The sequence below is a fragment of the Oncorhynchus nerka genome, linkage group LG22 (assembly GCF_034236695.1).
Source record: "Oncorhynchus nerka isolate Pitt River linkage group LG22, Oner_Uvic_2.0, whole genome shotgun sequence".
Classification (NCBI taxonomy): Eukaryota; Metazoa; Chordata; class Actinopteri; order Salmoniformes; family Salmonidae; genus Oncorhynchus; species Oncorhynchus nerka.
The window spans coordinates 19,082,747-19,107,796 of record NC_088417.1 but is presented as its reverse complement, the minus strand read 5'-3'; the positions used below and the strand labels follow the sequence as shown (position 1 = coordinate 19,107,796).

General features: G+C 48.2%; 2 protein-coding genes across 2 annotated transcripts in view; one reads left to right on the top strand and one right to left on the bottom strand.

The window, feature by feature from the left end:
- The first annotated feature begins 332 nt into the window (after positions 1-332).
- LOC115104962 (basic helix-loop-helix domain-containing protein USF3) lies at positions 333-9,921 on the top strand. Its single transcript, XM_029626412.2, is given in 9 exon segments — positions 333-440; positions 1,142-1,277; positions 1,447-1,478; positions 1,564-1,646; positions 1,887-1,983; positions 2,163-3,899; positions 3,902-7,059; positions 7,540-8,347; positions 8,350-9,921. Coding segments are annotated over 8 exon segments (6,912 nt in total). The 5' UTR covers positions 333-440; positions 1,142-1,233; the 3' UTR covers positions 9,303-9,921.
- A 214-nt stretch (positions 9,922-10,135) lies between these two features.
- The window catches only part of LOC115104496 (brother of CDO-like), a 60,120-nt gene continuing 45,205 nt past the window's right edge, over positions 10,136-25,050 (bottom strand). Inside the window, exons 4-17 of the mRNA XM_065007001.1 lie at positions 23,228-23,374; positions 21,239-21,382; positions 19,738-20,031; positions 17,306-17,850; positions 16,929-17,094; positions 16,325-16,393; positions 15,758-15,970; positions 15,317-15,495; positions 14,965-15,187; positions 12,660-12,842; positions 12,019-12,230; positions 11,786-11,874; positions 11,425-11,558; positions 10,136-11,289 (exon numbers count right to left, since the gene is read on the bottom strand). Coding sequence (XP_064863073.1) covers positions 11,147-11,289; positions 11,425-11,558; positions 11,786-11,874; positions 12,019-12,230; positions 12,660-12,842; positions 14,965-15,187; positions 15,317-15,495; positions 15,758-15,970; positions 16,325-16,393; positions 16,929-17,094; positions 17,306-17,850; positions 19,738-20,031; positions 21,239-21,382; positions 23,228-23,374 — 2,741 coding nt within the window. The 3' untranslated portion in view covers positions 10,136-11,146. The remainder of the gene's footprint in view (positions 11,290-11,424; positions 11,559-11,785; positions 11,875-12,018; positions 12,231-12,659; positions 12,843-14,964; positions 15,188-15,316; positions 15,496-15,757; positions 15,971-16,324; positions 16,394-16,928; positions 17,095-17,305; positions 17,851-19,737; positions 20,032-21,238; positions 21,383-23,227; positions 23,375-25,050) is intronic.

Here is a 25,050-nt window from a genome sequence, read left to right as displayed (position 1 = left end):
TTCCGAAGGGACTTTATACCCGTCATAGTTCACAATGCACGGGCAGAGTACTGGAAGTAGAGGAGACTCAGCATAGAATGTTTATCACTGAGACGCAATTTGCTCTATAGTAGGAAGTGAAATATATACGAACGACATGGTGTAAAAAAATATATAATACAATATTAAACAATGTCATACTTGACTGTTCAATTTGTGTACAATATGGATAAATCCTGCTTGATCCGTCAATCATTCAAATCACAATCCATGACTTCGTCCCAGAACACCTTTTGATTGGATCATAGCCCGAATCTCTTGAATCCCGATCGTTCGTCTCAGTTTACTTACGCCCCTTTCTCCTTACCACTTGATTTTTGTGTTAGGTTGTGAGTGGAGTTTATTGCCAGAGAGAACCAAAGTTTTGTCAGGAACGAAGTCCCATAATGGGGAAACTACAGGTAATTGGTTAGCTTATTTTTTCCCCAACTTTTCCAGGGGGTTTTCTGTTTGCAATTTTGTTCAGCAAGTCTAGCTAGCAAGCTTGACATGTACCCAAGCTACTACATGGTGATCTAGCTAGCGAGCTAACATCTAGCTGTCTGGGTGGCTGTTTGTTTAGCTAGCACAATATGGTTATACCATCATGTATTGTGAGTGTGAACTGTGTTTTACGTCATTGTCGCTTAAATTCACTACCAAAATAGGGCTTATCTTCTGTGAAACTACTCCAACACCAGGATAGCAGTGCTAATGAGATAGCTACGTAGTTCTCGGCCCCCTAGCTACTACGTAGCTAACGTTACTGGGAAAGTATAGGTTGAAAATGGGGATGTTAGTGGGTTAACTACATTTGAATTGTTTTCCAATAGAACGCTATCCATTGCCCCCAATATATTGAGTTCTAAACAATTTGTCAATATTAATTCATTATTTTCAGCTTATGTTTACTAACTGGGAAAACCAATTCACACAGCGTTGGACTAAACTCATTGTTTACATGAAACTTGGCAAAGGTCTGCGTATCTTGTCCCATATTGTTGTGATGAGTAAAGGCAGCACAACATGAGGCTACTTGAATTTGGAAGTTTTGTTGTTGCTCAACAGCCTTGTAATTTATGATCCGTTACTTATTTGTAATCGATGTTTTTTGTTCTATTAGTCTCTTATGACTGTTTGGGTTGCAGGTCGGCCAGGGTAGAGATTTAATGTTTGGCCTGCGAGCGTGGTGACTTGGCAGTACAGTAGGCCAGGATGCCAGAGATGACAGAGAACCAGACTCCTGGCCATAAACCACGGTAAGGACAAAACACGGATCCTTCTGACCATTGTTACGTCTATGGGAAGGATCCCTTGGCGTATGTATTGTCAGCGCTTTACCACAGAAACGCATACAGTCTTCTGCATTGATATGGGTATCGTTTTCAGATACACAACATTAGCTAACCTCTTCATTTTCTCTTGCAGGAAGAAAAAAAACAAAGAATCTCACAATGCAGGTGAGATTGAGTGTTTTAGTGTTTTTCTGTAGTTTCTCAGGATTTTGTGGGAATGACTCGTTGAGGTTTTGTTTTTGTCCTTTAGTTGAGAGACAGCGAAAAGAGAAGATCAACGCTGGAATTAACCGTATTGGGGACCTTCTACCCTGTTCCCAGGCACTGAAGCAGGTAGGCCTAACCCATAGTCACACACACACACACACACACACACACACCTTAGTGAGTTTTTGGACCAAACCATAGAACTTACAGGCTTGGTTTGCTTTTGAAGGAGTAGTATTTATCTTTTGGTCTGAAGCTATTAGTTGGTCTTGTCTGTGAAGATCCTGTTGTTATCCTGCCATCTGTTTTGACTTGTGTTTGTATACATGTAAATCCCATGCTGACATCCTCCCTCCCTGTCTTTAGAGTAAGAACATGATCCTGGACCAGGCCTACCGTTACATAATTGAGCTGCAGAAACAAAATGACGCCATGCTTCTCAAGGGAGGAGACCTAGTACAAGGTGAGATGAGAGTTTGTGTGACATTTACAGGTATGTTTTGACGGTGCAGAAGTATTTACTTCCTTTGGGTGCGTTTTCCTGTGTTTGCTTGCATTTGACGGTGTTTGTGTGTACTTGTCTGAATGTTTGAGAGTTCTGTGTTGATGACCACTAGTCCTTGTTGTCTCCTATCTCTGCAGCTGAGGAGATCCGGCGACTGCGGCATCAGCTGGACGAGCTGCGGAAGGAGAGCGGCCATTACATTGAGCTGCTAAAAGCCCACGACATCAACTTCCTGGACGACCCCACTGTCCACTGGAAGGGCAAGTTGCGCTGTGCAAAGGTTGCCAAAGTAGCGCCCACTCACCAGCTCCCCAAAAGAATTATTGTCTACTCCAATGGAAATGTGATACGCCCAGCAGGAAAGGAACCTAGTCCAGCCTCCGATCAGGGGAAGCAACATGCTGAGGCTGTGATTGTTCAGTCATCTTGTGACATTACAGCAGGGGTAAGGGTGAACAGGGTTCTTAAGCACGTCAGCGTCCCTTCCTCTGCCCCTCCGCTCCTCCCCGGGGCAACCCTTGCCCCTACAGTGTCTATACCTGGCATCAGGCTGGTGGAACAGTGTGTAGCAGAGGCACCTTCAGCCCCAAAACTGCCGCCCTCTGTGTCCTACTTCACCCTCCAGGGTCTCTGCCCTCTCCCGACTGTCACCACCGCCTTGCCACAGCAGCCCCAGCCTGCCCCTAGTCTCAACGTTGCAGCCAGTCTGGCCACCCAACTCCCTCTCCAGCCTGTTCCCAGCCTTACAGCCCTTCCCCAGGTTATAACCACCCAGAACGCTGCCAGCAGGACGACTATCCCCAGCAGCTCAACCCTCCTCAGGGCCAGTGCAGCAGGGAGCACACAGACCACCTGGACTACCCTACAGCTGGCTGGGAACACAGTGCAACCTGTCTGCCAGTCTCTCTCCACACAGGAGACTACCACCACTGGGAAGCAGGTGTCTGTATGCCCCATGGGCACTAAACCATCAGTTCAACCCATTCATATTCAAATGAGGCCACAGGTACCCATACAGCTCCAGGCACCCATCACTGCCCATATCCAAGCCCAGCCCTCCATACAGAGGACACCCCAGCTTCGGCCAGCTATCCTTGCCCAGCACCAGCCTCAGCCAGTCATGGCCCCCAAGCCACAGTGTGCCATCCTCCCTCAGTCAGCCATAATTCCCCAGCCTGCTGTGGTAGCCCACTCAGCTATGATGTCACAACCTCAACCTGCTGTACTACAACCGGGAACAGTACTCCCCCATCCACAGACTGCCCTGATGAGTCAGCCCCAGCCCCACCCCCAGACATCTGTGATGCCCCTCCTCCAGACCATGCAAGTATTGCAAGTAAACCCTGCAGGGACAACAGTTGCTGGGGTAACGGCTCCTCAGAACACTAACAACCCGAATGTTGTCATCCTACAGCAGACTAATCCTTGCTCAGCCCAGTCGGTTGTCAGGGAGGACTTAACCAATCAGACGCCTTGCCAGCACATCGTCATCATCCAGGCCTCCAATCAGCCTCCACCTGCTCCTCCTCAGAACCCTCAGGTTGGCATGGTGCCCACTACAGCACCTGTCATGCCCAATCAGATTGTCGCAACCAGCTGCCCAACTTCCACCACTGGGCAACAGATATTTGGGGGTAAACAGTTGGTCCACATTCTACCCCGTCCTGTCCCTCAAACCCAGGCCCCCCCGGTTCCCCCGACCCCTCAGACCATCACTGTGAACGGCCAGGTGTTTTCCCTGCAGCCTATGAAGACCTCGGATAAGTATGGCTCTCAGGGTGGCCAGAGCAGTCTCCAGCTTATCCAGCCCACCACTGTTGAGGAGCCCACCACCAACGTGGCTCTGCACACCCTGGGAGCCCTCAGCAGTCTCAACAAAGCATCTCACAGGGCATGCCGTCATGCATCTCCACCCAGAGTAACGTCCAGCTGACCCTTGCCCCACCATCCTACTCTATAGTGCCACAACAGCCATCTTCTGTCACGGTTTCAGCAGCTCCACACAGTTCCCCTGTCAGTCAGATCTCGACCCCCAGTGTGACTCCACCCAGAACAGGTCTGGCGGTGGGTACAGGGAAGGCCTCACGGAGACAGCCTGGCACAGCTTCAATGCCCAGAACTAAGAGAGCCACCACCAAGAGGACCAAGTTGGTTAGGAAGAAGGAGCCGAAACTGGGGCAGACTAGTCGTACTGTCACCATTGCAGCCAAGCCAGTGGCTGTAACAGGGGACCGTCAGGAACAAGAGGCCACTGTGGTTCAGGGAACCCCATCCTCTGCTGCTGGGACAATACAGCCAAAGCCTGGCCCTGTCAGCACCACAGTGAACACATCCTCGGTTAGTAGTATTGAGGCTTCCACACAGAGCAGACCTGTGAGTAGTGTTGGCTCTCCACAGTCCACACCTAAAGATGGTAGTGTCAATGCTGCTACACATAGTGGGCCAACTGTCTCCAGTGCATGCACAACACACAGTAGAGCCTCTGTGGCAAATGCCACTAGTGTCACTCCGTGTACATCAACAGTCGGTATCAGCTCCACACAGAGTCAACTCATTATCACTAGTGTTGTGAGTCCATCTGCAGTCACCACTATCACGTGTGCAGCAGATACTCCTACAGTCAGTGCTATTGTTTCTTCCCAGAGTAAACAATCTGCTGTCGCCCCTAGTGACTGCTCCACTCACCTTAGACCTATAGTCACACAGAACAGACAGCCTGTCACTACTACTGTCAACACTGTGCAAGCTAGATTAGCTTCCACCAATGGCAGTTCTAGACAGAGCAGATCTATGCTGATCAGTGCCTTTTCCACAGAGACTAGAGCCACATCTATGGGTGTGACGTCGTCAGCAGCATGTCGACCCTCAGTCAGCACTCTAAGCTCAATAGAAAGTACACCAATGGTGTCTCTCCAGTCTGCTCAGCTCACCTCATCAACCAAGCCAGCCAACAGCCAGGAGTCTCAGCCTACAACCCAGTCCCAGCCTGTGGCTTTTCCCTCGGTCCCCTCCACACCAACCCCCTGCTCCGGTGCACTGTCTTTCTCTTCAACCTCTCTAACAGTTCCCATGACCATGCCATCAGAATACAGGAAGCGGGTCACCTGCAATAGACCCTCAAACCAGCAAATGACCATGCCCACTTCCACCCCCAAACCATCCCATCGTGCTGAGCTGAAAGTGACAGCGGTGTCAGGCAGGGAGAAGGAGCCTCAGGCAGAATGCCACCCCAGTGCAGCGATGGAGAAAGGGAGTGTGAGGAATAATGCAGCGCCCTCCACTCTCCCACAGCAGGTGTACACACTAGACAACGAGGCCCCGGATCAGCCTCAGGCTCCCAGCAGACAGACTGACTCACCCATGTCTGGTGGAGCAGGTGGCGGAATGGGCTTCTCTGTGGCGTCCATGCTTCCTACTGGCCACAGTGTCAGTTCCTCGCCGAGTCATTTTGGACCATTTACTTTTACCACAGAGCAGGCTGATATCCTGGCTATGTTGGAGCAGGACAGTCCTGGGAGGAGGGTGGGGGGCTGCACCGTGGACAACCCCACCGGCTCCACAAACAACCCAACGCCTGCATGGGAACCCAACCCCAAGTCCCAGCAAGCCTCCAGCAGCAAAGAGAGGGGGGCTGGACAACAGACGAAGCTCACCAAACAGATGGAAACTCCAGCGGCTAAACCCCCATCACAGTTGTCTGTCAGGGGCCAGGCTGGAGAAGTAGCAGGCAGTGCAGCCAGCGGAGTCAGACATCCGCAGAACCTCTCCTACTCCCAGTCCCAACCCCAGAGCCAAGCCCAGTCTGGTACTGCCAGCACCCTCAGTGTCAACAACCTGATCCGGCCCAGCTCCCGTCAGCAGCAGGCCTACCCAGGCTCCCCCAGTCTGGCTGGGCAGCAGGGCTCAGTCCCATCCCCTGCGGGGAACTCAGCCCATGTCTCCCAGCCCTCCACCCCTGGCCTTCCTCCCTGCTCGGGCTCAGTCCAACTGAACGAGTACACTCCCCTTAAGAGTGCCCATATGAGGCCCCAGGTGGGGGTGGGTGAGCCACGACACATCAAGGACGTGTCCAAGCGGCCAGCCCAGGACGATGTGATGCTGTCCAGCAGTAACAAGCGACATAAGGCCTGCCCATCGACCTCCAACGTGGGCTGCATGGAGGTCAAACCCCTGGACCACAGCCAGATGATGGTACCCCAACTTCCCCCTACCTCCTCATCCATCATGACCAGGATCAACCCTGATGGAGTTGGCACCCTGTTCTCAGGCAACACCTTCATGAGTACGGTGCTTAGACCCACCGAGAGCCACTGTACCCCCCAGCTGCCCGTACAGGAACACAACCAACCAGGTGTGCTCCACCTGCCTCAGGGCCACCCCCAGCATGGTGCACCCCAGCTGGGCCAACACCTCGGGGGGAACCCCTACCTGAAGCAGCAGCAGCAGCAACAGGAGCAGCAGAGGCACCACCTGTACCAGCTCCAGCACCACTTGACCCAGCCTGACCCTGCACAGCTCCACAGCCTCCACCAGAGGGCGCTGCAGCAGGAGCAGCACGTCCAGAAGAAGCGGGTGCTGGTTGGAGGGGGTCATGGCGGCCCTCCTGTGGGCCTGCAACAGAAACAACACCACCTGGAGAAGACTGGAGTTCAACAGCAGCAGCATCATCAACAATCACACCAACAACACCAACAACAGTCTCAACAACAGCACCAACAGCAAACACACCAACAGCAGCAGCACCAACAACAGTCACAACATCAACAGTCTCATCAACAACAGCACCAACAGCAAACACAACAGCAACACCAACAACAAGCCCAGTCACAGCAACATCATCAACAACACCCTCAACAGCAGAGCTCCCACTCCAGACACCAGCACCTCCAGCAGCAACAGATCCAGCAGCAGCAACAACAGCAGCAGCAGCACTTTGGGTCGCGGCACCAGGAGAAGAGCTGTGAGGGCCAGCCAGGACCAGCAGGACCCAGAGCTCACCACAGCAGCCACCTGGCCCAGCAGGAACACCTCAAGGTACAGGAACTACTGAGGCTGTCTTGAATGATAGCCATAAAATGATAGGATTACATTTACTTTAGTACGTACTCTTGCTATTCTATGGTAGTATATTGGTGCTATAAATTGTATGCATATGCATCATAAAGCATGTTTTTGTATTTCATGTGTTATCTAATTAAGCAATAAAGCCTGAGGAGGTGTGGTATATGGCTAATATACCACGGCTAAGGGCTGTTCTTATGCATGATGCAATGGGGAGTCCCTGGATACAGCTCTTAGCCGTGGTATATTGGCCATGTACCACAAACCCCTGAGGTGCCTTATTGCTATTATAAACTGGTTACCAATGTAATTAGAGCAGTACAAATACATGTTTTGTCATAACCATGGTATACAGTCTGATATACCACAGCTGTCAGCCAATCAGCATTTAGGGCTCGAAACACCCAGTTTATAATATCAAATCATTTATTCTCTCCTATCCCCTCCCTTCAGTCTGGTCAGGACCACAGTACCATGCAGAGGCTGATGAGCTCTAGGAACCTGGAGCAGCAACTGACTTCCCAGCCCAGCAACCCTGCCTCTCGGCCCTCCGACCTGGGCTGTGCCCCATCGCGCCAGGAGCGCCACCGGGTCTCCAGCTACTCAGCAGAGGCTCTCATTGGGAAGAGTTCCTCCACTGGTGAGCAGCAGCAACAGCAGCGCATGGGGCTCCATCTCCAGGCTACACGTGGTACTACACAGGAGCAACCAGACCTACGGGGCTACCTGGACACATCCAGAGTGAAGGGCAACGTCGCACATAACCCTCAGAGCAGGCTGCCCCCAGACCACCCTGGTTCTGCAGACGTCCAGAGGATTTCTGAGTGTCCTCCGTTTAAAACGCTGAGCGGTGCTGGAGGGGGGCATCAACTGGGGGGCTTCGAGGTCCAGGTGTCCCGTGGCGGGGACATGACACCTAAATCAGGTCCTTCCTCTCAGAGAGGGCAGCAGGGGGGATTCCGAATGGGACTGGGGCCTCCGGGGGATGGGCGACCCCGTGGTGGGTACAGTGGACCCCATCCTGGGACACAGGGGGTGCATATTGGTGCTCCAGGGCTTCCTCTGGACCAGGAGGGGTGTCAACAGAGCTTCATGCAGAGTCTCCTGGAGCAGACCAACCACCAGAGGGCAGTCCAGTGCTGTCCTCCGGTCAGTATGGAGTACGGCTGTGTGCCTGGCAGCTCTGCAGGGGACATGCAGGCTAAAGCATCCAGCCCCAGTGTTCCTCCCACACAGAAGGCCTCAGCTATGAGGCTTGGGGAGGCAACAAGGGCCACATCCCTCAGGGTAGTGGGAACATGGGTGCCCACCCAGGGGTACGGGCAGGCCTCCCCCACCCTCCTACCCCCCACAGCAGCTCCGAGCCAGGCCGCACCCCTGCCCCCTCCAGACCCCCCACCTCAGTCAGCCAGCGCTCCCGCCACATCACCCAGGAGGCCCAGAGCGGGAAGCTGAGGCCTGGGGAGCGACAACGGTCAGGCAGCCTGAGACCTGGGAATCCCTTTGAGCCTGACGTCCACCTGCTGGGTCGACCACAGTCCGGGGGTGAGGCACGGCGCAGCAGTATCGTCCGCTTTATGGCAGACAATGCCCAGGTTGCTGGGGACAACAACCTTGTGCCTGACCAACACCTGGCCCAGAACTTTGGCTTCCCCTTCATCCCGGAAGGAGGGATGAATCCCCCTCCTCCTATCAACGCCAACTCTACCTTTATCCCTCCTGTCAGCCAGCCCAACTCCTCCCGCACCTCAGCCCTGCTACCCGTAGAGCCCCAGAACACCTTACCCTCCTTCTATCCCTCCTACCCCTCTGCCGCCCACCCCAGCGACATACCCCTCCAGTACTTCTCCAACCAGATGTTCACCAGCCCCGGAACCGACAAAAGCAGCTCTGCCCCCCTCAACAACCGCTTCGGCTCCATCCTGTCCCCCCCGCGTCCCGTAGGGTTCGCCCAGGCCAGCTTCCCCCTACTCTCAGACATGCCCCCTATGCCCATCAGCAACTCCTCTGGCATTACCCCACACCTGTCCAACTTCAGCCTCACCTCGCTGTTCCCAGAGATCGCCACAGCAATGCAGCCTGATGGTTCTGTGATGCCCATGTCCCCCCTGTTGTCCCTCTCCAACACTTCCTCTGCAGACTCGGGCAAACAGCCCAACCGCCCCGCCCACAACATCAGCCATATCCTAGGACATGATGGGAGCTCTGCCGTGTAGGTGAGAGGACTTGAGGTGCCAACGTGGTAGTCAGGAATGTTCTGTCTCCATTCCATTTCAGTGAGAAATGTGTTCAATTGAATTACGTGAAGAAATGTCATGGCCGATTGAATTGACAGGAGTTCCAACTCTTTTGTGTGGATTGAAGCGGTTGTAAGGGCTGCTGATCAGTTCTGTATGTTAGCTGACTTGGTTGGTATCATGTTATTATTCATGGTTAGTGAACCTACTCTCACATTCAAGTGTTTTCTACTTTGACAGCCTGTCAGTTGAATTGATACCTTAACATGGCATCAGATGCCCGAGTTAGTGAAGTCATAGCATTTCCCTGAGCATTCCCCTCCTATACATCTATGATGGGGGAAATAAAGCTTCTAAACCATATGGTTTGCAAATGTGTCTGACGTGGCGACATATCTGCTTGTGACATGCTATGAAGAGTTTTGTACTTTCATTGACTGTGACATTAAAATTGCACAACATTCTAAATGTAACTTAATCATGGTGGCTGTACAGAACCCATTTGTGTAGAGCTATTTTGTAAATATATTTCTTATGACAATTGTTAGTATAATATGTATGTATCTGTAAATAAATAAAGTGGATTTATTAACCTTTATTGTTAACCTTTGTTTGTTTCATAAACAGGATGTCCTCCAGATATCACTAGTTTCCCTTTAACAGTACTTTATGTGCCTTCAGTTGAGCGAGGGACAAATCAAAGCAAGCTATCTGAAATGGCTTCTTGCAAGAATTTTTGCAATTATACCTGCTTTATTTCAATTCCCTACAAACCACTTAACAGGGTTAAAAATTAAACGCGAAAACAAAGGTGATTTCATTATAAGCTTTATTTACATGCAATAGTGCTCCAGCCTGTGTAACCATGCCAACAACTACACACAAAGATGGATTACAGATTCAGGAACTCCTTCATTTTGATCTCTGATGCCTCACAGGGAAGGCTAATACTGATGCACCCATGTGTGGGGGAAGGATAATATTGACGCAGCCGTCAAAGATCCCCTCACAAGGCACAGTCATTTGGAGTAGTGACCAGCAAAAACAGACTCATTTCAGTCTAAAATGTAAATCTGCTTGGGTGTGACTAGGTAACAAAACTTCCAGAATCTTTTCCCTCCTAAAAATAACTATACAATATATCTCTTTGTACTCTAAACTACTGAAGGCAGAATGATTTTAAGTTGCATACATTTAATACTTTTGATGAAAAATTCATATTTCTTTATGAAACGGCGGACACTTGTACCATTATGACAACACTGAACAGAAGAGGGAGTATATACAACACAGGGGGTGTATAAAATGCATTTTCATTGAACATAGAGGTAGTGCTCCCTCAAAAAGCTTGCTCTCTGTTCCTCTACTGAGCAGCACAACCCTGTCCATTTGTCTTTTTTTCTGACATGCGACTATCAGGATCGTATAATAACCAGATGTCTGTTTAAGTTGGAAATAAGGGGAACATAGGAGTTCTACAGGGAATGACTTAAAGCAGACTGGTAGATGTGCTGCTGGTGCCTAGTCAGAGAAACTGGCATGCCAGTCAGATGAAACCTTCAACAGAATGCGCTGACTGACTTAAATCAGCACCAGGATTGGAATCCCCCTCCTTTCCTCAAGGTGTGCAGACATGAATATACAATCACATAGCAGGATTACAACATCACAGAAACTGACATACAGATACATGTATTTTTCAATATGAACATATCCTTATATACAGCATAACAAAACAATGTTTATGTACAAAAGCATAAATATATAAATATCTGTGATACAAAAATAAAGACTTTTGTTTTCTGTTTTTATGAGAGTGTTTTTCAAGCATCTGTTGAGTCTGACGTCCCTGTTTCACTCTGGAGTGGAAGTGCATCTTGGGATTCTGGCGTTGTAGCTGTTGATGTTGTCGCCGTGGAGTTCTCCTCCAGTGATAGCAGAGGAGAGGGAGAGCAGGGTAGAAGGTCTACACAGACAGACAGGGGAGGAAAACACATGGTTATTTGACATCTGCAGTGGGCGTACACGCATTCATAGCTGAAGTGTGAGGTGAATGCATAAGTTTTCCTAATGTTAAAGTTTTGAGAGAACAGACACGTACCTAGATTGATGTCCCCATTGTGAAAATGGGCATTGCCCGTCAGGTTCTGAGTGCTGATTGGCTGTTCAGAGGTGTTGAGGAGCTGGAGGGTGGAGTCATCGGGCAGACAGCAGTCCTCACCGTCTCCAGGCTCACTGAGAGCAAGATGTTTGGGTGAGAATGAATATATATACACATGTAAACCCAACAGGAGGCTTTTTGACTTTAGGCCGTCATTGTAAATAAGAATTTGTTCTTAACTGATTTGCATAGCTAAATAAAGGTTACATAAATACATATAATTAAAATAAACACAGATGGACTGAAAAACTATCTGGATGACTGACAAATTGAGGGTATGTGAGAACAGTACTGTGCCTACCTGTTAGAGTAGTGGTAGCCTGGGGAGTGTCCATTTGACATGGTCTGTGCTAGCAGCGTGTCACACTCCATATCATACTCCACATCCTCCTGCAATAGGAACAAGAGACATCTGTTAGACTTCTGTTACACATGAAAAACAAATGAATAAGGTGCCCAAGGCTAATACGCTCCCAACAGAGATTTATTGGGCAGATGCACAAGACATGACCTTGACATGTTGATGGAACTCACCTGGCGTAGTCCTGGCAGACGGTGTGTGGGGTAATGGTGTTTCCCATTGGGTGTGCCCTCTTTGTTAGGGGGGTAGATGGCATGCGGTGGGGGCAAATGGGGCTCCAGCGGGCAGTGGCCAACCAGAGCCAGGCCCTGCAGAGGCACCATGGTATACTGGCATGAGGAGACAGGGTGTGCCACGGCTGGGAAACACAGGTCTGATGTTTGCTCTGGAGAGGAGAAAACACAATCACTGTTGTTAGATATGGACAAGACTGACACGCGACAAGAATGTGGATATGAGAGAAGAATTGAGGGAATTATGAACTACTAGTCAATTCAAAATTGCAGATTGGTCAATTCAGATGGACAACTGTTCATCACAACAATTGTGATGACTAAGGGCTCTACTCAATCTGTAGCGCTGAAGAGCCGCTTTATATCTCAATTGAGGATTAAAGGCGATGTTCCCGTGGTCGCCGAGACCACATTCACAGTAAACGCTGTATATGACGCCTCAATCAGAAATGATCTTTACATTTTAATGCTGATCTTCCGCAATACATTGGCTATACGGATTGAATCCAGCCCAAAATCGTAATTGATCCAACAACTACTACCACTGCCCTCCCATTATCATCATCATCATAACTACTAACTCTGTTTGGCCCAGGCTCTCCACAGGCAGAAGGGGATGAAGGCTACAATGATGAAGACGAGGGCCCCCAGGACCACACCCACTATGAGGTAGGGGAGGTCGCTGGGGCGGGGCACAGGCCCCCCGGGGTGCTCTGGTCTCTGAGATGACGCCTCCGATGGAGAGGGCCGCTGGTTCAGTCGAGCTGGGGGTAGAGAGGGGTTTGTTTACTTGATATAACAACATGTATTACAGTCAGGCTATCAAATTAATTATATGAAGAATTATACTTTTGTTGTTTATTGGATAGGATAGCAAGAGAGACAAGTTAGAGGAGGCTGGTGGGGGGAGCTGTAGGAGGACGGGCTCATTGTAATGGCTGGAACTGAATTGATGGAACGGAGTCAAACATGGTTTCCATGTGTTTGATACTGTTCCATTTATGTCATTCCAGCCATTACAATGAGCCCGTCCTCCTACAGCTCCTCCCACCAGCCTCCTCTGGCTGCAGCAGTATGTGTGTTCTGGAGGCTTAGACTGCTGGACCACCCTAGCCACGTATGATGTTTTTTAACAAGCATGCTATAGTGTTCCTCGACCCCCCTCAAAAAATAAAATCTATAAAACTTGACACATGCCTGTGATGTGTGGTTGTTCCACCTGGCTGTCTTAAGATGAATGTAAGTCTCTCTGGATAAGAGCGTCTGCTAAATGACTAAATGTTAATGTAAATATAAGTCACTGCTAAATGACTCAAATGTTAATATAAATGTAAGTCTCTGCTTAATGACTAAAATGTAAATATAAATGTAAGTCTCTGCTTAATGACTAAAATGTAAATATAAGTCTCTCTGCGAAATGACTCAATGTTAACATAAATGTAAGTCTCTATGCTATATGACTAAATGTTAATATAAATGTAAGTCTCTGCTTAATGACTAAAATGTAAATATAAATGTAAGTCTCTCTGGATAAGAGCATCTTCTAAATGACTAAAATGTTAATAGAAATGTAAGTCTCTGCTAAATGACTAAATGTTAATATAAATGTAAGTCTCTATGCTATATGACTAAATGTTAATATAAATGTAAGTCTCTGCTTAATGACTAAAATGTAAATGTATGTCTCTCTGCTAAATGACTAAAATGTAAATATAAATGTAAGTCTCTCTGGATAAGAGCATCTTCTAAATGACTAAAATGTTAATAGAAATGTAAGTCTCTGCTAAATGACTAAATGTTAACATAAATGTAAGTCTCTGCTTAATGACTAAAATGTAAATATAAATGTAAGTCTCTCTGAATAAGAGCATCTTCTAAATGACTAAAATGTTAATAGAAATGTAAGTCTCTGCTAAATGACTAAATGTTAACATAAATGTAAGTCTCTGCTAAATGACTAAATGTTAATATAAATGTAAGTCTCTGCTTAATGACTAAAATGTAAATATAAGTCTCTCTGCTAAATGACTAAAATGTTGATATAAATGTAAGTCTTTCTGCTAAATGACTAAAATGTAAATATAAATGTATGTCTCTCTGGATAAGAGCATCTGCTAAATGACTAAATGTTCATATAAATGTAAGTCTCTCTGCTTAATGACTAAAATGTTAATATAAGTCTCTCTGCTAAATGACTAAATGTTAATGTAAATGTAAGTCTCTTTGCTATATGACTAAAATGTTAATATAAATGTAAGTCTTTCTGCTAAATGACTAAATGTTAATATAAATGTAAGTCTCTCTGCTAAATGATTAAATGTTAATGTAAATGTAAGTCTCTTTGCTATATGACTAAAATGTTAATATAAATGTAAGTCTCTTTGCTATATGACTAAAATGTTAATATAAATGTAAGTCTCTTTGCTTAATGACTAAAATGTTCATATAAATGTAAGTCTCTTTGCTATATGACTAAAATGTTCATATAAATGTAAGTCTCTTTGCTATATGACTAAAATGTTAATATAAATGTAAGTCTCTTTGCTATATGACTAAAATGTTCATATAAATGTAAGTCTTTCTGCTATATGACTAAAATGTTAATATAAATGTAAGTCTCTCTGCTAAATGACTAAATGTTCATATAAATGTAAGTCTTTCTGCTAAATGACTAAATGTAAATATAAATGTAAGTCTTTCTGCTAAATGACTAAATGTAAATATAAATGTAAGTCTCTCTGCTAAATGACTAAATGTTCATATAAATGTAAGTCTTTCTGCTAAATGACTAAATGTTCATATAAATGTAAGTCTTTCTGCTATATGACTAAAATGTTCATATAAATGTAAGCGTGTGTCACCAAGATGACAATGAGATCTGCTCACCTTTAGTTTCTAAGATAACCACGTTGCCAAACTCGCTCTCTCCCCCCTCGTTGAAGCTCTGCATCTTGATGTCGTAGGCCGTCTCAGGCTGCAGGTCAGTGATGGAGTGCCAGTAACGGTCACCCTCCACCACGTCCTTCTTATAGTCACTGTCGTTGTCACTGTCTGTCGGCCGGTAGAAGATGTAGAAACCGTAGACAGGGGTGTTGTTGACGGCAGTGTACTGTGGAGAGAAAGAATATGAACGGTTTAATGTTAGCATAACAACAGTAACAAGAGTTATAGCCATACTTATATCACGATAACACACACACACACACACACACACACACACACACACAGTTCCACTCACCGTCCATTTGAGGATGATGGTGGTCTCGTTGATAGCTTCATTATAAGTGATGTAGGGTCCGTCTACAGGGCGTTCGTTGGGCCTGCCACCCCCCACCACCGTGTAGGCCTTAGAGGGGGCACTGGGGGGGCTGGCGCCAATCACATTTACCGCCAACACACGGAACTTATAGGACATGCCTACAGGGAAACAGAAAGCCCACGCGGGTTAAACTAACTAAACACCAGTTACACAGCCTCTCTGTTTCTCCATTCACACTAATGGTTACCATCTGGTCACCATGTTGATTACAGTCATTATTAAAATAGCTAGGATTATGATGATGACTGATAGTGTAATGTCCATGATAATGAGAGTCATGCTAATGATGATGACGCCATTTGTCATAATGAGGAATAACATTATGATGGGAACGACGATGATGATGGTGATGAAGCTCACCTTTCTCCAGGCCAGTGATCTCCACAGACAGTCGCTGGGGGGGGATGTTAGTGACGGCCTCCTCCCACTCCCCACCTCCCTTCCCCTTCAGCTTCTTAAACTCCACTCTGAAAGACTGGATGGGGAAACCACGGTTACCGCGGGGGATCCATGTCACGTATGCAGATGTCTCAGTCGCCATGGAGATGGTGGGCTTATCAGGGGCCTCAGGAGCTGTGGGAAAGTGATAGCGGTTAAACGGACATCAAATCTAATATTGTTCCCATATTAAGGCACACAAGGACAGACACTCTCAGAAACACAAAAGCTCAAACATGAACAGACACAAACAGGTACAATAACAAACTTACTAAGACTTACTGTGAGCTCATCCTTGAGTGTTAAAAGTGAAAGAGAGATCAAGACAGGTCACATGTTAGTACAGAGTAGAAAGGTGGGGGGGTTAACAGATAGTCAAACAGCTTGATAAGGGCTCGGACAGGATGTTAGAGATCTAACTGTGTGTCATCTATGGAACAACCACACTGGTTAGTTAGAGTGACAGTAGGTGAGGGGCAGGGGACTTACGAGAGAGGCGAGGTGATGGTACTGGAGGAGTTTTAGGGAGCTCGTTCTGACCTCCTGGACCCCTACGACCTGTTGGCACGGGGAAAAAAAGAGTGTTTGCAAAAAGACACAAATACGGTAATGGGATATATTGGTGCTTGCCTACGGAGCTGTGAGGGGAACGGCACCTCAGTACCTCCAGGCTCTGATCAGGCCCTACACCCAAACAAGGGCACTGCGTTCATCCACCTCTGGCCTGCTCGCCTCCCTACCACTGAGGAAGTACAGTTCCCGCTCAGCCCAGTCAAAACTGTTCGCTGCTCTGGCCCCCCAATGGTGGAACAAACTCCCTCACGACGCCAGGACAGCGGAGTCAATCACCACCTTCCGGAGACACCTGAAACCCCACCTCTTTAAGGAATACCTAGGATAGGATAAAGTAATCCTTCTCCCCTCCCTCCCCCCCTTAAAAGACCTAGATGCACTATTGTAAAGTGGCTGTTCCACTGGATGTCATAAGGTGAAAGCACCAATTTGTAAGTCGCTCTGGATAAGAGCGTCTGCTAAATGACTTAAATGTAAATGTAAATAATCATTGTGATGATAGATAAATGAATGGATGTACCTTTGCCTGTCCTGAAGGTCATCATGGCGGGTTGTCCCAGGCCAGCACAGTTCTTAGCAGACATCTCTACCTCGTACAGACTGGCTGGCTGCAGCTTGGCCAGGGTCAGCTTGTGGAGAAACCCAGAGATACTGCTGCTGGTCCACTCACCTGGAGGGTCCTCTATCTGTGTGTGTGTGTGTGTGTGTGTGTGTGTGTGTGTGTGTGTGTGTGTGTGTGTGTGTGTGTGTGTGTGAGAGAGAGAAAGATCAGTCAGTGTGTGAGGATGATGTGAGAATGAGTCATGTCTGTAGTTGTAGACAAATATCAATCTACACTGAATGAGTGTAACATTGTGTGTAGAATACGTGTGTGTCCATGAGTTAACTAGCCTGTACCTTTCTGTACTTGACGATGTACTCCATCACAGGAGAGCCTCCATCGTGGCGAGGTTTCCAGGTCAGATCATAGAAGTCAGCCTTGACGGTCCTGGGCTGGCTGAGGATGACAGGGGCCTCTGCCACAGAGATCTGCCCAGTCAGCTCAGAGCAGTCCAGGGTCAGCACGCTACCCGTGGCCCCTGGCTTCACTGGGACCTGCTCCCGCAGCACCTTGTCTGGGCTCAGTGGACGCAGGATGGAGGGCAGCTTCCCTGACCGAGACGGAACACCGGTTGGTAAGGTGACCAGCCTGGCGGCAGCCTGCGAGCTGCCCACACCGTTCTCAGCCATGCACTGGTACAAGCCGTTGTCCTGCGGGCCCACGTTGATGACACGCAGCACGCGGGCAGACAGGCGGTGGCGTGGTGACGAGGTCAGGGGGCGGGCGTTGTGGAGCCATACCACAGAGGGGGTGGGTTTACCCCTGGCCAGGCAGCTGAAGCGCACACTCTCCCCCCACGACACCTCCTGCTGCTGGAGCTCCATGGTTACCTGGGGAGGCTCTGCAGAGAGAGAATGGAGAGGGAGAGTTAGTCTGTGTGTGTGTCAGTGAGCGAGTACACTGTAAGGTAATGTCTAGCATATAAGCTTGAGTAATGGTTGATTGTGAGTGATGGTTGGTTGTCAGTGATGGCTGGTTGTGTGGGAGTGAGCTTGATTAAGTATGTCTGTATCGGTGTGCGTGCCAGCATGTGTATGTGTGTGTGTGTGTGTGGGGCTGTGCCGTGCGGAGACAGGCCAGTCAGTTGATGGTTGGCTGGTCGTGACAAGCCAGAGCTCATTAACGCTACAGCAGCACACACTTTAATTAGGGGCTGCTGCTGAGAGGAGACTCACTGGAAAAACAGTCATCCATAACTGAGTCCTGCTCTATAAAGTCCTCCACACACACTCTAAAATAACCCTCTATACATACCAACAGGGCTCTGCCAAGCTCACACACACACACACACACACACTTCTCTCGCTCCACCAAACGTGAGTCAGTCTAATTATCAAGTCTATGATGCAGACAAAACCCGAAAATCCCCTAAAATGGAGCAACTCCATAAGTTTCCAATCCTTTCAGAACTCTTAATTTTGTACCCATCATACAGGAGTGTTAGCAGAGTGTTTCTCCAACCTCTCCCCCGGGACTTCCAGCCGTTCCATGTGTTTCATCGATTCCACAGCTAGCACACCTGATTTAACTTGTCAACTAATCATCAAGCTCTTGACTAGGTGAACCAGGTGAGCTAGTTCAGAGTTAAAACAAAATGGTGAAATGTCTGTCGGTCCCCGAGGAGAAGTTAGAAGAACACTGTTTTAGAGGAACAGAAACATACATAACACCTCATCCTAGTATCATCCTACTGAACCCATATCATCCTACTGAACCCAACCTAGTATCATCCTACTGAACCCCTCCTAGTATCCTCCTACTGAACCCATCCTAGTATCATCCTACTGAACCCATATCATCCTACTGAACCCCTCCTAGTATCCTCCTACTGAACCCATCCTAGTATCATCCTACTGAACCCATATCATCCTACTGAACCCCTCCTAGTATCCTCCTACTGAACCCCTCCTAGTATTATCCTACTCAACCCATCCTAGTATCATCCTACTGAAACCCTCCTAGTATCCTCCTACTGAAACCCTCCTAGTATCCTCCTACTGAACCCCTCCTAGTATTATCCTACTCAACCCATCCTAGTATCATCCTACTGAACCCATATCATCCTACTGAACCCAACCTAGTATCATCCTACTGAACCCCTCCTAGTATCCTCCTACTGAACCCCTCCTATTATTATCCTACTCAGCCCATCCTAGTATCATCCTACTGAACCCATATCATCCTACTGAACCCCTCCTAGTATTATCCTACTGAACCCTTCCTAGTATCCTCCTACTGAACTCATATCATCTTACTGAACCCCTCCTAGTATTATCCTACTGAACCCTTCCTAGTATCCTCCTACTGAACTCATATCATCTTACTGAACCCCTCCTAGTATTATCCTACTCAACCCATCCTAGTATCATCCTACTGAACCCCTTCTGGTAATATCCTACTGAACCCATATCATCCTACTGAACCCCTCCTAGTATTATCCTACTCAACCCCTCCTAGTATCATCCTACTGAACCCCTCCTAATATCATCCTACTAAACCCCTCCTAGTATCATCCTACTGAACCCATCCTAGGAGCATCCTACTGAACCCATATCATCCTACTGAACCCCTCCTAGTATTATCCTACTCAACCCATCCTAGTATCATCCTACTGAACCCATATCATCCTACTGAACCCCTCCTAGTATTATCCTACTCAACCCATAAGTGAGGACCAAAGTTTGGGGATATATATATTTTTTTACACTCACAGGTTGGCACTACTCACCGAACACCTGCACGTCGTAGAGCACAGTAGCGGCGCTCTCTGATCCGATGCCGTTGTCAGCGTGACACTTGTACGTCCCTGAGTCGCCCTCGCCCGCCGCGTCGATCAGCAGGTTGCTGAGCAGGAAGCGCGTGTTGTTATGGAAACGCAGGTCCTGACCGTCCTTGGCCCATGTAACCTGCGGGGTCGGGATGCCGCTGGCCACACACTCCAGGACCAGACGCTGTCCCTTAGTAACCATGATGGTGCGAGACACTGGGGGGTAGATGATACGGGCCGCCTCCGACGTCGAACCTAGAGAGAGAGATGGAAGGAGGGGGAGAGGGAGAGGAACTGTGTTTATGCAATGGCTTGTTTTTCAGTAAAGCATCTCACTGGCCTTGTTATAATCTTATTAAGAGGTATTTGAAAGTTACAAATCACATTACTTAGAAACAAATCAAATTAGCTAATAAAATGACTCTATTTGCCTGGGGGGTTTCTATGCTAATAAAATGACTATTTGCCTTGGGGGTTTCTATGCTAATAAAATGACTCTATTTGCCTGGGGGGTTTCTAAGCTAACATATGGAATTGTTTTAAAATGGTCATACCAAGGATCATTTATCTATTTGTTTTAGAATGTTAAGACCTCTTAAGGTGTCACATTTATTTATTTATTATTATAGGATGAAACATTTCATTTGGACTTAATGCTATTAGCCAATAGAAACACACTGAATAGCAGATTCAGTACATGGAGCCAAAGATAGTAAAAACCCCTTATTTTATGTACTAAACTATCTCAATATACAGTACCAGTCAAACGTTTGGGCACAGCTACTAAGGGGTTTTCTTTATTTTTACTATTTTCTACATTATAGAATAATAGTGGCGACATCAAAACTATGTAGGCCAAGAATGAAATTATCTAAATGACTGTCAATTAGACATTTACAGAGGTAGGTGTGTATGCTGTATCTTTGACGCTATCATGTTCATGGTCAGTGTTTGGTCAGTGTTTAGTCGTGTTTGGTCAGTGTTTGGTCAGTGTTTGGTCGTGTTTGGTCAGTGTTTGGTCGTGTTTGGTCAGTGTTTGGTCAGTGTTTGGTCGTGTTTGGTCGTGTTTGGTCGTGTTTGGTCAGTGTTTGGTCAGTGTTTGGTCGTGTTTGGTCAGTGTTTGGTCAGTGTTTGGTCGTGTTTGGTCGTGTTTGGTCAGTGTTTGGTCAGTGTTTGGTCGTGTTTGGTCGTGTTTGGTCGTGTTTGGTCAGTGTTTGGTCAGTGTTTGGTCAGTGTTTGGTCGTGTTTGGTCGTGTTTGGTCAGTGTTTGGTCAGTGTTTGGTCGTGTTTGGTCAGTGTTTGGTCAGTGTTTGGTCAGTGTTTGGTCAGTGTTTGGTCAGTGTTTGGTCGTGTTTGGTCAGTGTTTGGTCAGTGTTTGGTCGTGTTTGGTCAGTGTTTGGTCAGTGTTTGGTCAGTGTTTGGTCGTGTTTGGTCAGTGTTTGGTCATGATGCGCTCACTCACGGCGTATGCGCAGGCGGTCAGTCGAGGTGGAGGTCTTGACCTCCTGTGTGACAGGGTTGTAAGCAGCACACTTGTAGGGCCCCTCGTCGTCCAGAGTGGCGTTGGCTATCTGCAGGTTCCCTGATGGCATGATCAGGTAGTTCCCTGTTGACACAGACAGACAGTAGGTGGCTTTAATCATCGAGACTGGGCTGGCTGGGTATTGGTACTGGTCATTAGAACTGAACCGAGAGACAATTCTGTGGTTGTTATCCTTGGGCATGGACATGTATATAATATAAAATAGTTTTTAAAGTCCCAGATCAGTTTTTTTAGGAAAGATAGTAAGTTGAGTAACCTGAGCAGGCTTTAGCATTAGGCCTACGACAGTCTCTTTCAACAGCAGAGTGCACTGTTAGCACCAGCCACACGGAGGCGCCCTGGAGTTTTACTGAGAGCCAGTGAACTCTCCTCAATGTGGTTTTCATTTCCCACTCTCTGATAAGCCACACAGCCCTGCCTACAGCCCTACATACAGCCCAACCTACAGCCCCACATATAGCCCTACATACAGCCGTACCTACAGCCCAACATACAGCCCCACATATAGCCCTACCTACAGCCCTACCTACAGCCCCACATACAGCCCAACCTACAGCCCAACCTACAGCCCAACCTACAGCCCAACCTACAGCCCTACCTACAGCCCTACCTACAGCCCTACATACAGACCTACATACAGCCCTACCTACAGCCCCACATACAGCCCTACATACAGCCGTACATACAGCCCAACATACAGCCCTACCTATAGCCCCACATACAGCCCTACCTACAGCCCTACCTACAGCCCCACATACAGCCCTACCTACAGCCCTACCTACAGCCCTACATACAGCCCTACCTACAGCCCTACATACAGCCCTACCTACAGCCCTACCTACAGCCCTACATACAGCCCTACATACAGCCCTACCTACAGCCCTACCTACAGCCCAACCTACAGCCCTACCTACAGCCCAACCTACAGCCCTACCTACAGCCCTACATACAGCCCTACCTACAGCCCTACCTACAGCCCTACATACAGCCCTACATACAGCCCTACCTACAGCCCTACCTACAGCCCTACCTACAGCCCTACATACAGCCCAACCTACAGCCCCACATACAGCCCTACATACAGCCGTACCTACAGCCCAACATACAGCCCTACCTATAGCCCCACATACAGCCCTACCTATAGCCCTACCTACAGCCCTACATACAGCCCTACCTACAGCCCTACCTACAGCCCTACCTACAGCCCTACATACAGCCCCACATACAGCCCTACCTACAGCCCTACCTACAGCCCAACATACAGCCCTACCTACAGCCCTACCTACAGCCCCACATACAGCCCTACCTACAGCCCAACATACAGCCCTACCTACAGCCCCACATACAGTCCTACCTATAGCCCTACCTACAGCCCTACATACAGCCCTACCTACAGCCCAACATACAGCCCTACCTACAGCCCCACATACAGCCCCACATACAGCCCCACATACAGCCCTACCTACAGCCCCACATACAGCCCTACCTATAGTCCTACATACAGCTTCCAGCAATCTATATACCAGCCACAGAGGAGTGGGGATTTTTTCTCAAAGAGCTCAAGAAATAAATGGTTGCAAAACAAACAAGAGTATTCCCATGTTTCAACATTCCCCAGATAGAGCTGCCTTATCTGCAGTTTTATGATGGGCCAGATAGCAGGATAGATACAGCATTCCAGGAATCCAGGGAAAGAGATAGTAAAAGAGCGAGAGAGAAATTACTAATGAGAAGGACAGAGAAAGGAAGAGGGGGGAGCGAAAGAGAAAGAATGACAGAGAGAGAGAAAGTACTAATGACAATATCAGAGAGAGTAAGAGGAGAGAGAGCGAGAAAGTGAGAGAGAGGGATAGAATGCTAATTGAGAGGTAGAGAACATAGGCCTGTAACAGAATGATAGATCCATACCTTTGGAGGTCTCGAGCCACTCCTGTTTGACACTGTAGCGAACCTGTGCCTTGGGCTGGCTCTCAGGGAGGTGACACTGGATCACAGCCGTGTTCCCCTCATCCACCTCAATGTCCTGCTGGTTGTCTTGCTCAAAGTCTCGCAGCTCTGAGGTACACAGAGAGAGAGAGAGGAGGTCAGGACAGACATTAATACACGCAGATACTGGGGCGGCAGGGTAGCCTAGTGGTTAGAGCGTAACCGGAAGGTTGCAAGTTCAAACCCCCGAGCTGACAAGGTACAAATCTGTCGTTCTGCCCCTGAACAGGCAGTTAACCCACTGTTCCTAGGCCGTCATTGAAAATAAGAATTTGTTCTTAACTGACTTGCCTAGTTAAATAAAGGTACAAAATATAAATAACAAAAAAATAAACATGCAACCAACAGATTGGTTAGTGGTTGGTTACTGTGGGACAGAGACTGAGGGACTGACTGGTTAGTGGTTGGTTACTGTGGGACAGAGACTGAGGGACTGACTGGTTAGTGGTTGGTTACTGTGGGACAGAGACTGAGGGACTGACTGGTTAGTGGTTGGTTACTGTGGGACAGAGACTGAGGGACTGACTGGTTAGTGGTTGGTTACTGTGGGACAGAGACTGAGGGACTGACTGGTTAGTGGTTGGTTACTGTGGGACAGAGACTGAGGGCCTGACTGGTTAATGGTTGGTTACTGTGGGACAGAGACTGAGGGACTGACTGGTTAGTGGTTGGTTACTGTGGGACAGAGACTGAGGGACTGACTGGTTAGTGGTTGGTTACTGTGGGACAGAGACTGAGGGACTGACTGGTTAGTGGTTGGTTACTGTGGGACAGAGACTGAGGGACTGACTGGTTAGTGGTTGGTTACTGTGGGACAGAGACTGAGGGACTGACTGGTTAGTGGTTGGTTACTGTGGGACAGAGACTGAGGGACTGACTGGTTAGTGGTTGGTTACTGTGGGACAGAGACTGAGGGACTGACTGGTTAGTGGTTGGTTACTGTGGGACAGAGACTGAGGGCCTGACTGGTTAGTGGTTGGTTACTGTGGGACAGAGACTGAGGGCCTGACTGGTTAATGGTTGGTTACTGTGGGACAGAGACTGAGGGACTGACTGGTTAGTGGTTGGTTACTGTGGGACAGAGACTGAGGGACTGACTGGTTAGTGGTTGGTTACTGTGGGACAGAGACTGAGGGCCTGACTGGTTAATGGTTGGTTACTGTGGGACAGAGACTGAGGGACTGACTGGTTAGTGGTTGGTTACTGTGGGACAGAGACTGAGGGCCTGACTGGTTAATGGTTGGTTACTGTGGGACAGAGACTGAGGGCCTGACTGGTTAGTGGTTGGTTACTGTGGGACAGAGACTGAGGGCCTGACTGGTTAGTGGTTGGTTACTGTGGGACAGAGACTGAGGGACTGACTGGTTAGTGGTTGGTTACTGTGGGACAGAGACTGAGGGCCTGACTGGTTAATGATTGGTTACTGTGGGACAGAGACTGAGGGACTGACTGGTTAGTGGTTGGTTACTGTGGGACAGAGACTGAGGGCCTGACTGGTTAGTGGTTGGTTACTGTGGGACAGAGACTGAGGGCCTGACTGGTTAGTGGTTGGTTACTGTGGGACAGAGACTGAGGGACTGACTGGTTAATGGTTGGTTACTGTGGGACAGAGACTGAGGGCCTGACTGGTTAGTGGTTGGTTACTGTGGGACAGAGACTGAGGGCCTGACTGGTTAATGGTTGGTTACTGTGGGACAGAGACTGAGGGCCTGACTGGTTAGTGGTTGGTTACTGTGTTAGTGGTT